General features: G+C 44.0%; 1 protein-coding gene across 7 annotated transcripts in view; it reads left to right on the top strand.

The window, feature by feature from the left end:
• Positions 1-14,251, top strand: part of LOC106570966 (nuclear receptor subfamily 6 group A member 1-A) — a 185,257-nt gene that overhangs the window by 135,359 nt on the left and 35,647 nt on the right. The window contains exon 1 of one of the 7 annotated variants that reach the window (XM_014143639.2): positions 12,392-12,868. The exons of the other annotated variants lie outside the window; for them this stretch is intronic. Coding sequence (XP_013999114.1) covers positions 12,853-12,868 — 16 coding nt within the window. The 5' untranslated portion in view covers positions 12,392-12,852. Of the gene's footprint in view, positions 1-12,391; positions 12,869-14,251 lie in introns of those variants that run through there. 7 annotated transcript variants of the gene reach the window in all.

Below are 14,251 nucleotides of genomic sequence, written 5' to 3'. Positions count from 1 at the left end.
GGCTGTGATAGGAGAAAACAGAGGATGGATCAACTCCATTGTAGTTACTCCACAATACTAACCTAAATGACAGAGTGAAAAGAACGAAACCTGTACAGAATAAAAAATATCCTAAAACATGCAATAAAGCACTAAAGTAAAACTGCAAAGAATTTGGCAAAGAAATGTATTTTATGTCCTGAATACAAAGCGTTATGTTTGAGGCAAATCCAACACAACACATCACTAGGTACCACTCATCATATTTTCAAGCATGCTGCATCATGCTATGGGTATCCTTGTCATCGGCAAGGACTAGGGAGTTTCTTAGGATAAAAAGAAATGGAATAGAGCGAAGCACAGGCAAAATCCTAGAGGAAAACCTGGTTCAGTCTGCTTTCCAACAGACACTGGGAGATGATTTTACCTTTCAGCAAGAAAGTAATCTAAAACACGAGGCTAAATATACACTGGAGTTGTTTACCAATACGACATGTCATGTTCCTGAGTGGCCTAGTTACAGTTTTGACTTAAATCGGCTTGAAAATCTATGGCAATACTTGAAAATGGCTAATGTACAAATATTGTACAATCCAGGTGTACAAAGCTCTTAGACACTTACCCAGAAAGACTCACAGCTGTAATTGCTGCCAAAGATGATTCTAACATGTATTGACTCAGGGGTGTTATGTAAATGAGATATTTCTGAATTTATTTTTCTATAAATTTGTAAACATTTCTAAAAACATGTTTTCACTTACCCATCTACACACGATACCTATAGAATGACTGAGACAAATAATAGATTTAATAAATGTTTTATTCAGGCCGTAACACAACAACATGTGGTATGAATACTTTCTGAAGGCACCGTATACAGATGTCTATAGCACAGTGTTAACCGATCACCGACACCCTGGTATCAGTTTATATGCGTCAAATGTTTGTGACGCATAGCAATAATACCATGTTGCCATCGAAGTTGCCAACATATAAGTTGCCAACATATTTCCTATAGGGCTCAGTGTGAGATTGGCATGGGGTGGGGGTGGGGGTAAGGTCTTGGGTGGGATCGCTCTGATGTTGCTGTAATTTGTGGCATTGGGGTTTATGGTAGACATCCATAGAATTACACACACACACTCACACTCATTCATGATTCATTAACACATACTGTTTATTTATGAAGTGATGCTGTATTACCACTGACAGCCAGTAGTGTAAAGTACTACATACGTAGTTTTTGGGGGGGTCTGTACTTTACTATTTGTATATTTGACAGCTTATACTTTTACTTCTACATTCCTAAAGAAAATAAGGTATGTTTTTTCTCCATACATTCTCGCTGACACCTAAGAGTACTCATTACAGTGTGAATGCATAGCAGGACAGGAAATTGTTCCAATTCACACACTTTTCAAAAAAACATCCCTGGTCATCCCTACTACCTCTGATCTGACTCACTAAACACACATGCTTCATTTGTATGTATGAATGAATGAATGAATGATTCATTTGTGAATGATGTCTGAGTGTTGGAGTGTGCCCCTGGCTACCCGTAAATAAACAAAACAAGAAAATGGTGCCGTCTGGTTTGCTTAATATAACTAATTTGAAATGATTTATACTTTTACTTTTGATACTTAAGTATATTAAAAACCAAATACTTTTAGACTTTTACTCAAGTAATATGTATGACTGTATGACTTTTCCTTTTCTGTTAAGTTATGACAATTGGGTGCTTTTTCCACCACTGCTGACATCCATATGAACATGAACACACAGATGGATAGTATTCCAACAGTTTGTTTTCTCAAACCTCTACTACACTTGAGCAGTAAACACACACAAACACACCAAGACTAGAAGTGAGTCACAAAGGAACGAGAGAGAAAAAAACTGAGCAAAATAAAAATAAAAAAATTATTTTTATATATATTTATTTGTTTCTGTGCTCTGCTCCTGCCCTGACAAGATCATACACCATCTCCTGAAGTGCAAAAGATGGGAGGGAAAGATATGAGGGAGAGAGAGAGACCATATGCGAGAGGGAGGGAGGGAGGGAGGGAGGGAGGGAGGGAGGGAGAGAGAGAGACAGACAGAGAGATGAAAAGGAGAGAGAGAAATACTAGAGGGAAAAAGACAGTCTGTTCCCCTCTTGTCTGAGAAGCCTGTCATTATGATGTTGGCGTCGGCAGGGTGGAGGAGAGGGGGAAAAAAACAGACTTGGCGGGGAGTCTCATCTCAAAAAATATAAGGGGTGAAGCAAAATGGCTGCCTCACCATGCCTGGGGAGAGCGAAGGGAACCAAGCCTGGGGAGAGCGAAGGGAACCAAGCCTGGGGAGAGCTAAAGGGAACCAAGCCTGGGGAGAGCGAAGGGAACCAAGCCTGGGGAGAGCGAAGGGAACCAAGCCTGGGGAGAGCGAAGGGAACCAAGCCTGGGGAGAGCGAAGGGAACCAAGCCTGGGGAGAGCGAAGGGAACCAAGCCCGGGGAGAGGGAAGGGAACCAAGCCCGGGGAGAGGGAAGGGAACCAAGCCCGGAGAGAGGGAAGGGAACCAAGCCCGGGGAGAGGGAAGGGAACCAAGCCCGGGGAGAGGGAAGGGAACCAAGCCTGGGGAGAGCGAGAAGGAAACCAATCCCGGGGAGAGAGAGAAGGAAACCAAGCCCGGGGAGAGAGAGAAGGAAACCAAGCCCGGGGAGAGAAAGAAGGAAACCAAGCCCGGGGAGAGAAAGAAGGAAACCAAGCCCGGGGAGAGAGAGAAGGAAACCAAGCCCGGGGAGAGAAAGAAGGAAACCAAGCCCGGGGAGAGAAAGAAGGAAACCAAGCCCGGGGAGAGAGAGAAGGAAACCAAGCCCGGGAGAGAGAGAAGGAAACCAAGCCCGGGGAGAGAAAGAAGGAAACCAAGCCCGGGAGAGAGAAGGAAACCAAGCCCGGGGAGAGAGAGAAGGAAACCAAGCCCGGGAGAGAGAGAAGGAAACCAAGCCCGGGAGAGAGGGAAGGAAACCAAGCCCGGGAGAGAGAGAAAGAAACCAAGCCCGGGGAGAGGGAGAAAGAAACCAAGCCCGGGGAGAGAAAGAAGGAAACCAAGCCCGGGGAGAGAAAGAAGGAAACCAAGCCCGGGAGAGAGAGAAAGAAACAGCCAGATGTGGGGAGGGAGGGAGAGCAAGGGGGCGAGAGATCCATCCCCAGGAAGGAATGTCATGGAGGGGAAGGAGGGAAGGTAACATAAAGGGGGTAAAGGCTGAGTAAAGAGGCAGGTTCCCCCCACAGAACAGACCGGTGTGTGTGTGTGGTGAAATGATGTTTGAGTGTCTACATTTGCACTTGTGTATTTGGTAGTGTGTGTGTGCATTTATTATGATTTATGAAACATTTCACAGCTCACAAGAGGAACTCTTGTGACAGAGAGAGCGAGGGGGGGAGGGAGGGAGGGAGTGAGAGCAAGGAGAGTAAGGGAGGGAGAGAGTCAGAGCTCATGCCATCGTCGTCAGTGAGAAGAGAACCGTTGGAATCAGCAGAGCTCAATCCACTTCTCGAGAGCTTAGTACTCTCTCAGCACTCTCACACACACACACACTCGCGGTCCACCACTTTAGCCACCGATGTCCTCTTTCCTCCGGCAGTGTGAGTGTACCCCATAATAGCACACATTAAGCCTATCTATACAGTGTAGCAGGCTTATACATTGACCAGCGTAAAATAGAGCCAAAGCCACCCTCTCGCTCTTTCTCTCCCCTTTATCTATTGCTCCTTCTCTCTAAATCTCTCCCTCTTGTCTTTTTTTAAACTTTTTCTCTCCCCCTTCTGTCTCTCTTTACTTTCTCTCTCGCTCCCCCCTCCCCTCTCAATCTCTTCGTATCCATTTCTCCTCAGGGGGAGGCCCACTGTAGTCCTCCTGCCTGCTAAACCCATTCTTTCGCTAACGAAGGGAAAGGCTTCGTTCGTTATGCAAATGAGATTTATTCAGTCGGCCTGTGAGACGAATCCCCCCAAGGAGATCGTGTTAATTATGTAAAATTAAAAAAATGAACGAAACACACAGAAAAAAAGAAAACATCTCCCCATCATATTATTAGAAATGCCTTGATGTGACCTTGTTTGTCGGAACGGAAGTAATGTGCCCTATTTCTTTCCCTGGCTCTTTTCATCAAGCCTCTCCGACCAATGTTTTGTTTCAGCTTGACATTTGTACATTTTGCGCTGGCTGTCTGGCAAGGCAGTGATGGTAGAGGTATTTAGTGGTGGGTGGGTGACTTGGAAGCGATGTGTCGTCCTCGTGTGGTGAAATGGCCACAGTACATCTTGTGAGAGAGGGAGGGAGAGAGAAAGGCAGAAGGCAGACCTGGCTCAAGAGAAGACAGGCTATGTGCACACTGTCCACAAAATGAGGTGGAAACTGAGCTGCACTTCCTAACCTCCTGCCAAATGTATGACCATATTAGAGACACATATTTCCCTCAGATTACACAGACACACAAAGAATTAGAAAACAAATCCAATTTTGATAAACTCCCATATCTATTGGGTGAATTACCACAGTGTGCAATCACAGCAGAAATATGTGTGATCTGTTGCCACAAGAAAAGGTCAACCAGTGAAGAACAAACACCATTGTAAATACAACCTATATTTGTTTATATATTTTCCATTTTGTACTTTAACTATTTGCATATCATTACAGCACTGTATATAGACATAATATGACATTTGAAATGTCTTTATTCTTTTGGAACTTTTGTAAGTGTAATGTTTACTGTACATTGTTGTTTATTTAAGTTTTGTTTATTATCTACTTCACTTGCTTTGGCAATGTTAACATATGTTTCCCATGCCAGTAAAGCCCTTAAATTGAAATTGAATTGAGAAGGAGAGCGGGAGAGAGAGTTCGTGAGAGTGAGGGAAAGAGAGACCCCATATACAGGATACTAATCTTCTTTGTGCTGTGTACGGGAGCCCCTCATCCCTCTCCTTTCCACCCGGGGAGGATAAAGAAATGAACACACTGGTGTTTAACCTCTTTCCAACAGAAACGTGTCTGTATTAAATCATCCATTTAACAGTAGCAGAGGGTAACAATGATACAGCAGCTCCAAGGTTACCTCATCTCTCTCTCTCTCTCTCTCTCTCTCTCTCTCTCTCTCTCTCTGAGCGCGCGTGCATGCGAACTGTATAACATGTGCCAGATTGAAATGATTATTCTTCCCAGGTTGTTATTTTTATTCTGATCATGTAAGGTCATTTCAACAAAAGCTACTATATTGTTTGGCTGTTCTACAGTAAAGTGGTCTCAAACATGTTATGATTATAATGATTCTTTTTTAGCGGGTTGATCAGCTTTAATATTACAGATAGATTATGGCTTCTATCAATGTAATTGTCTGTATCATTTCCATTTTCAATATTTCCAAAATGATTTTATTAACCACATGTATATTTCAACAACATGCTATTTTAATGATTTGCTAATTGCTAACTACATTGTTACTTTTATCAACCAAAGACATTATAGAGCATGTTACCGTCTCAATTCATTTCACTTACAAGCGACCTCACGGTTTCATACTTTTATAAAGATGGTGACACACTTGACCGTCACCTGGCACTGAGATAATATTCGGATAGGAGATACCGTTTTTTTTAAAAAGGGATATTTCCGTAACGTAATATTTCCGATATTTCCGTAATAATTTCTCCACTTCTAATTCATTATTCATAATCGAGGATTTTTACGCTCTGCAAAAGCCCTAAAAAAATGGCTCAAGATTTTTCAGCTGTAGTTCTTACAACTCACAGATTACATACATTTATTAAAGATGCATGTATTTTTCTGTACTATCCATATTAACCCCAGTGTCTTAAAGGACATGATTTAGAGTGAACCAGACATGAATAACAAAATAAATATTTCAACAAAATGTCAGTAATTGCGTTGCAATGTCATGCTTAATTTGTATCTGTATTTTGAGTGTGACTTCATTCATAGTGATGGAGTGGTGCTATTGTCATACCTTAGTGATGGAGTGGTGCTATTGTCATACCTTAGTGATGGAGTGGTGCTATTGTCATACCTTAGTGAGGGAGTGGTGCTATTGTCATACCTTAGTGAGGGAGTGGTGCTATTGTCATACCTTAGTGAGGGAGTGGTGCTATTGTCATACCTTAGTGAGGGAGTGGTGCTATTGTCATACCTTAGTGATGGAGTGGTGCTATTGTCATACCTTAGTGATGGAGTGGTGCTATTGTCATACCTTAGTGATGGAGTGGTGCTATTGTCATACCTTAGTGATGGAGTGGTGCTATTGTCATACCTTAGTGAGGGAGTGGTGCTATTGTCATACCTTAGTGATGGAGTGGTGCTATTGTCATACCTTAGTGATGGAGTGGTGCTATTGTCATACCTTAGTGATGGAGTGGTGGAATTGTCATACCTTAGTGATGGAGTGGTGCTATTGTCATACCTTAGTGATGGTTATTTAATTTTGTATTATATAAAAATAAATGTAGCCTACTTTTTCACATATCTGTGTTTGGTGGAGGAGGGCACATATTATGTCCGCCACTAGAAATAAAATGCCTAGAAGGAACAAAGCCGTCAGACCTCTGAATGCTGATGGGAAAGGGAATGTTCCTTCTAGTCGTTTCCATTTTCTCCTTGTGATTCTCCACCTCCTCCAGTTAGCCAGTCACTGTTTAGCTGCTGTGGTTTAGCTACCCCTCCCTCCCTCAGACCTGGGGGTTATGTCAACAGCACTGTGGATTAGAGGGACGGGTGGGTTGCCAGATACAATAGACGGGTTGCCAGAAGAAATAAGAGGGTGAGCATGTGTTTCAGCAGTAGTGGCAGAAACTACTCCCACAGATCAATGTGTTTGATCAGTTCCCCCTTAGGTCAGATGAGACAGGCACGGGCCGGGGAGGGGGTTGTGAAATGGGGGTGGAAGGAGGTTGGAGGGGGGTGGAAGATGGTTGGAAGGAGGAGGGTGGTTTGGAAGGAGGGGGTTGGAGGGGAGGATGGAAGGGGGTTTGGGGGAGGGAAGAATGGAAGGGGGTTTGGAGGAGGGGAGGGAAGAATGGAAGGGGGTTTAGAGGAGGGGAGGGAAGAATGGAAGGGGGGTTGGAGGGGAGAATGGAAGGGGGGTTGGAGGGAAGAATGGAGGGGAGAGTGGAATTGGAGGGGAGGGTAGAAGAGGGGATTGGAGGGGAGGTTGGAGGGGAGAATGGAAGGGGAGGGTGGAGGGGAGGTTGGAAGAGGGGTTCGAGGGGAGAATGGAAGAAGGGATTGGTTGGAAGGGGGGTTGGAGGGGAGGTCGGAAGGGGGATTGGAGGGGAGAATGGAAGGGGAGGGTGGAAGAGGGGTTGGAGGGGAGAATGGAAGGGGAGGGTGGAAGAAGGGATTGGGTGGAAGGGGGGTTGGAGGGGAGGGTGGAAGGGGGATTGGAGGGGAGGGTGGAAGGGGAGGTTGGAAGAGGGGTTGGAGGGGAGAATGGAAGGGGAGGGTGGAAGAAGGGATTGGAGGGGAGGGTGGAAGGGGGGTTGGAGGGGAGGGTGGAAGGGGAGGTTGGAAGAGGGGTTGGAGGGGAGAATGGAAGGGGAGGGTGGAAGAAGGGATTGGAGGGGAGGGTGGAGGGGAGGGTGGAAGAGGGGTTGGAGGGGAGAATGGAAGAGGAGGGTGGAAGAAGGGATTGGGTGGAAGGGGGGTTGGAGCACATCCATAACTACAAACAAAGAGGGCCTGTGAGGGTGTAAGATCGATCTGCCACCAGCTGTGCCACTGTAAACACGTGTAAACACAAACACCCGCAGGCTTGTGCACACACGAACATGCACAGACACACAGAATCGAATAGACATGAAACCTTCACTGTCCATTGAAAATTTGAAAATGTGCAGCACACACACTCTCTGACACACACACACACACTGGTGAGATTTGTCTCAGTACAGTTACTTGTGGTTAGATTTCTCATGCTTTTAAAAAAAAAGTTGAGTGAAAATTCAGAGAGAGGATATTTAAGACTTCACTTACTCACGCTCTCTCTCTCTCTCTCTCTCTGTCTCTCTCTCTCTCTCTCTGTCTCTCTCTCTCTCTCTGTCTCTGTCTCTCTCTTTCTCTCTCTCTCTCTCTCTCTGTCTCTCTCTCTCTCTCTGTCTCTGTGTCTCTCTCTCTCTCTCTCTGTCTCTCTCTCTCTGTCTCTGTGTCTCTCTCTCTCTCTCTCTCTGTCTCTGTCTCTGTCTCTCTCTCTGTCTCTGTCTCTCTCTCTCTGTCTCTCTCTGTCTCTCTCTCTCTCTGTCTCTCTCTCTGTCTCTCTCTCTGTCTCTCTCTCTGTCTCTCTCTCTGTCTCTGTCTCTCTCTCTGTCTCTGTCTCTTTCTCTCTCTCTCTCTCTCTGTCTCTCTCTGTCTCTCTCTGTCTCAATGTTTCTCTCTCTCTCTGTCTTTGTCTCAATGTATCAATGTTTACATGTTTACATGTCTAATGGTGGCTACATCTATAATGGTGGCTACATCTGTCATGGTGGCTACATCTGTCATGGAGGCTACACTACATCTGTAATGGTGGCTACATCTGTAATGGTGGCTACATCTGTAATGGAGGCTACACTACATCTGTAATGGTGGCTACATCTGTAATGGTGGCTACACTACATCTGTAATGGTGGCTACACTACATCTGTAATGGTGGCTATTTGGTTCGTCTGTTTGACTAAATGTGTCCCTTTTTTTGAGGGATGGAACACTCACATTAGGACAATCCCTAGTATTATCCCTTCACTATCACTTTCAAGGTCACCATTCTGAATGACAGGTCAGGTTGTTTGTCATTGTTGGCTGGGGTGAGGGGGTCAAGTGTGGCCTGTGGGGCATTGGCGTTGTTTCATCCGTGACAGTGAGGCAGGCTAGCTAGCGAAGCATTCCTGGGGGTTCTAGGAGGAAGAGACGACCCTCCGTCGACCTACCAAACCAGCCCTGGGCCCTGTTTGATAAAAACACACCCTTCCTTCCTCCATTCCTTGATGTAATCGCTGATCTAACACAACAGTTCTTCTATCATATAGCTTTCACCAAGCCAGCCATGTCAAATCAGGTATTTCTTCAAGGAAGGGAGGAAGGATTCTCATAGTATTCAAACAGGGCCCAAGCCTTTGCACTGGTCAAAGAAGAGGCTAAATTAATGAAAATGAGACACTTCCTATGAATACACTGTTCATAATGCATTATAAGGACATTTATACTGCCTTTTGAGCTAGGCAAAATGCATTATTAGCGCTTATGTCGTGCATTATAATGCATTATGAAGAGGGTATGCATAACCAATTAAAACAAATGAGCTTTAGTGGGGTAAAGGGAGTAAATATCACAAATGTGTTGAATAGACCGACAGAATATGCACCAAGGTTGTTATGAATGTAACTCAGAATCACAAAGGAATGGAACATAGTAGAAATGTCTCCTTGATGCAGGGGAAATTGTAGTTTTTTTACACTGCTATTCATCCAATAGTTTTCTTTCCCTAAACCTTTTCACTGGGCTTATAGAAATCTGATTTGACTGTTAAGGGTGAAAGTTGTGGAGGGAAAGCCAATCCAATGACTCTTGTTTGTTATCGAGATGCCTCGGCTAACGAGACTCTCCCCCTTGTTAATCTGTTACCGCTGCAACATATGGTGGGGGTCGTCATTGGAGTTTGTGATTAATTAAATATGAGTTAATTAAGGTCAGGCGGTTCTCCAGTACGACAACACAGAGCGCCCGCGCTAAGCTGGCCTCCCACCGAGGGTTCGCCGCCGCAGAGACACACACACACACACACACACACACACACACACACACACACACACACACACACACACACACTACACTACACTACACCGCTCCCCATAATGAATCCATAAAGGCACACAGGCACATACAAATGGGACAAAGGGACAATAGTAATCTTCAAACTCATTTGATCCTTGGTTTTATAACATATGAGGGGGATTGGAATCCTTCAGAAATCACTCAGATACTTTTCGTGGGGCATAATGGTGCTGTGTACTGTGTGTGGCTTTTGACATACTGCCACCACCACTGCAAAACATATTTGAATTATAACCATCGACTCACATTTACATTTGAGTCATTTAGCAGATGCTCTCATCTAGAGCGATTTACAGAAGCAATTAGGGTTAAGTGCCTTGCTCAAGGGGACATCGACAGATTATTCACCTAGTCGGCTCAGGGATTGGAACCTTTGGGTTACTGGACCAATGCTCCTAACCGCTAGGCCACCTGCCGCCCAAAACTCGTTGACGATTGTCAAAAAGATGACCATTGTTTGACTTTGTGACACGTCCATTAGTCTTTATGTTTAACATGAAGAACTTTGGTGGGTTGAATGACAACGTCTGTAAATTATTGCATTTTTGGCTTTACGTTACATTCTTGATTTTACGTTACATTCTTGGCTTTACGTTACATTCTTGGCTTTAGGTTACATTCTTGGCTTTACGTTACATTCTTGGCTTTACGTTACATTCTTGGCTTTACGTTACATTCTTGGCTTTACGTTACATTCTTGGCTTTACGTTACATTCCTGGTTTTACGTTACATTCCTGGTTTTACGTTACATTCCTGGCTTTACGTTACATTCTTGGCTTTACGTTACATTTTGGGCTTTACATTACATTCCTGGCTTTACGTTACATTCTTGGCTTTACGTTACATTTTGGGCATAACATTACATTCCTGGCTTTACGTTACATTCTTGGCTTTACGTTACATTCTTGGCTTTACGTTACATTCCTGGCTTTACGTTACATTCTTGGCTTTACGTTACATTCTTGGCTTTACGTTACATTTTGGGTTTTACGTTACATTCCTGGCTTTACGTTACATTCTTGGCTTTACGTTACATTCTTGGCTTTACGTTACATTCCTGGTTTTACGTTACATTCCTGGTTTTACGTTACATTCCTGGCTTTACGTTACATTCTTGGCTTTACGTTACATTTTGGGCTTTACATTACATTCCTGGCTTTACGTTACATTTTGGGCATAACATTACATTCCTGGCTTTACGTTACATTCTTGGCTTTACGTTACATTCTTGGCTTTACATTACATTCCTGGCTTTACGTTACATTCTTGGCTTTACGTTACATTCTTGGCTTTACGTTACATTTTGGGTTTTACGTTACATTCCTGGCTTTACGTTACATTCTTGGCTTTACGTTACATTTTGGGCTTTACATTACATTCCGGGCTTTACGTTACATTCTTGGCTTTACGTTACATTCTTGGCTTTACATTACATTCCTGGCTTTACGTTACATTCTTGGCTTTACGTTACATTTTGGGCATAACATTACATTCTTGGCATAGCAGCCTTCTAAATATCCATAGTACTGTAGTTTGGAGTCATTAACTTACATATTTATGACTAAAGAAATGTTGTGAAAAGGAATCGAACCAAGACTATGCACGTCATGCACAATGGATTATGCACAATGGATTATTTTGGGAAATGCAAAAATGCAGAATAAGCGGTTGTCTTTGATGTCACATTCAAAAGATTTTAGCCTCTTTCCTTCCCTTTCTTCTTGTTCTCCTCCTGAGCCTCTTTCTCTCCCTCTGCATTTTAATGGAAAGTCTTTCTTTTTCAAGGTTTTAATGTCAAGCACAGTGAAATGCCTTTCTTATCAGTGTGGCTGACTGGTGTATAGAAGTTCAAGACGGTAGGGTTGACAGTAACGTTGGGCTTTACCTACTGGAGAAGTGTCTCTCTGTGTGTGTGTCTGTGTGTTGATAGTAGTTCAACTCACATGTTATTGGTCACATACACATATTTAGAAGATGTTCTTGCGGGTGTGGTCAAATGCTTGTGTTCCTAGCTCCAGCAGTGCAGGCGTATCCAACCATTACAAGGACAGCACTTGAATAACACTCTTTATAGACTTCATTTACCATCTCACCTTGATTGGCCAAGTACATTGGCAGGTTTAGTTGATATGTGTTTAGCAGAATTAGTTAATGTGTTTAGCCGTCATTAAACTTAATTAAAAAGCTATTTACACCTCATCATTGGATGTTGATCATTGTGTGTTCGCTATTGACTCAATGTGTTGGTCTCTAATTTGGCCTAAAGCACTCACACTCACACATTTCCAAGCCCCCTCTGAAGGTAAACAGTTGAGGGTGGGAGGAGGAACGGGGGAGGGGAAAAGGGAATTTGGGTGAAGGTGGGGCATTGTTCTAGAGAAAATAGGGTTAACAATACCACTCAGATAACCAACTCCCATCCTCTCTCTCAATTCAGTTTTTTAAGGGCTTTATTGGCATGGGAAACATATGTTAACATTGCCAAAGCAAGTGAAGTAGATAATAAACAAAAGTGAAATAAACAATAAAGATTCTCTCTCTCTCACACACACTCACACACCACACCCCTCAAAATAAATGCTGGAGTTTTGACCCAAGCCGTGACCCACTAGGGTCCACTAGGTCACATGACTAACTGGCCTGTAAACCTCCCCCACCACTCCCAACCCCACCCCCTCCTCCTTTCGGGGGCCGGCCTAGCCGCCGAGGCCAGGGGTGAGAAAGCCACAGAGACCTCAGAGAACTGATCAGAGAAGGACTGAGAAAGAGGGAAGGAGCAAGAAACAAAAAGAGAAAGCAAACAGAAAGAAATCGAGAGAGGGGAACAGAGAGAGAGGGATATAGAGAGGGTAAAAGCACCTAGAGGAGTCATGAAGCCGAATCTGCCACGGAGGATGCAGTATCAACAGTGATATAGTGGCTTTATATATATTTCAAATATATTTGATACGGCGCTACCAGTGTGGATGGTGGCCAGGAGACTCACTGGCAGACTAGGACCAGTATGAAATGGATACATGGGAAGGTATGGGTGTGTGGTGTGTGTGTGTGTGTGTGTGTGTGTGTGTGTGTGTGTGTGTGTGTGTGTGTGTGTGTGCGTGTATATGCATGTGTGTGTGTGTAGAGGGAGGGTGTAGATGTGTTGCTCTTTAGGAGATTGAGACTACAGGACATTAAACAGTAATGATTTAGCTTGTTTTGTGTTTGTATCTGATACCATTGACGATTTTATCATGGCTTTCAGTGAACTTCGATCTGGTATTAGAGAATGGGCCTATAGTTGTCTGTAGGAAAACTGTGATTTGTTTCTAGTGAACTGTAGATTTGAACCAAATGCTTGGATTTAGATTTTTAGGATGGTCAGTCATTCCATTTTCCTAATAAAATTTGGAAATATAATGTAAAACTGTTGTTGTGGTAAGAGGATTTGTTAGAATTCTGTCAACATTCCGGTAGCTTCCGCAGTAGCATTACCTTATCCGTGTGACAGTATGTCAGGATAAGAAAAGCCCCTTAGCGATGACTGTCAAAAGATTTGCAACTGCTACTGTGGAGATTTTCTGCTGAGCTAAACAAAAGTGTGTGTTTGGGGGGTGGGGCTTGGCGCTGTGGAGACAGGAAGCTTTTGTGATTGTGACTATAGTACATTTAACATTGGAGTCATTTAGCAGATGCTCTTATCCACAGCGACTTACAGTAAGTAGTGAGTGCATACATTTTCGTACTGGTCCCCCATGGGAATCAAACCGACAACCCTGGTGTTGCAAGCACCATGCTCTACCAACTGAGCCACACAGGACCTGCATTAGCTCATATTAACACACACATGTATGTCAGACTTTTTTGAGAGCGAGTTTGTGAGAGAGGGAAAGAGAGAGAAGGACGGAAGAATACAGAGAGAGGGAGGAGAGGGGGCCGTTTATTTGCGGCCTGTGTCTGTGCAGCCCATCTGGAAAAGGTTTTTGTGCAGGCAACACAGGCAGTGTTTACGTGGTGCTACCGTGTGTGTGTGTGTGTGTGTGTGTGTGTGTGTGTGTGTGTGTGTGTGCAGGGGTAGCCCGGGGTCATCCTGGCTCCACAGAGACCTGTAAAATCCCCCGGGCCTTATTGGGGGACTCACAGCTGGGCCAACCTCTCAGTGCCCTCTCCTCAGAATACAGCCTTTCCCCTGTTTCACCATATTTGACCCCATGTTTTACCCCTGCTCAGTTGGTAGAGCATGCAGCTTGCAACGACAGGATAGTGGGTTGGTTTTCCTGGGACCACCCATACGTAAATAATATATCACACAAGACTGGAGTTCGCTTTGGATAAAAGTGTCTGCTAAAAGTAATATATTATCAGGAGGAAATCATAAGGTCTTTCCTGTACATGGTGGACTTGCAAAAGTCTCCCTGATCGATGCCCT

The sequence above is a fragment of the Salmo salar genome, chromosome ssa01 (assembly GCF_905237065.1).
Source record: "Salmo salar chromosome ssa01, Ssal_v3.1, whole genome shotgun sequence".
NCBI lineage: Eukaryota > Metazoa > Chordata > Actinopteri > Salmoniformes > Salmonidae > Salmo > Salmo salar.
Note: the sequence above shows the minus strand (reverse complement) of the source record. Positions and strands in the feature narration are given on the sequence as shown.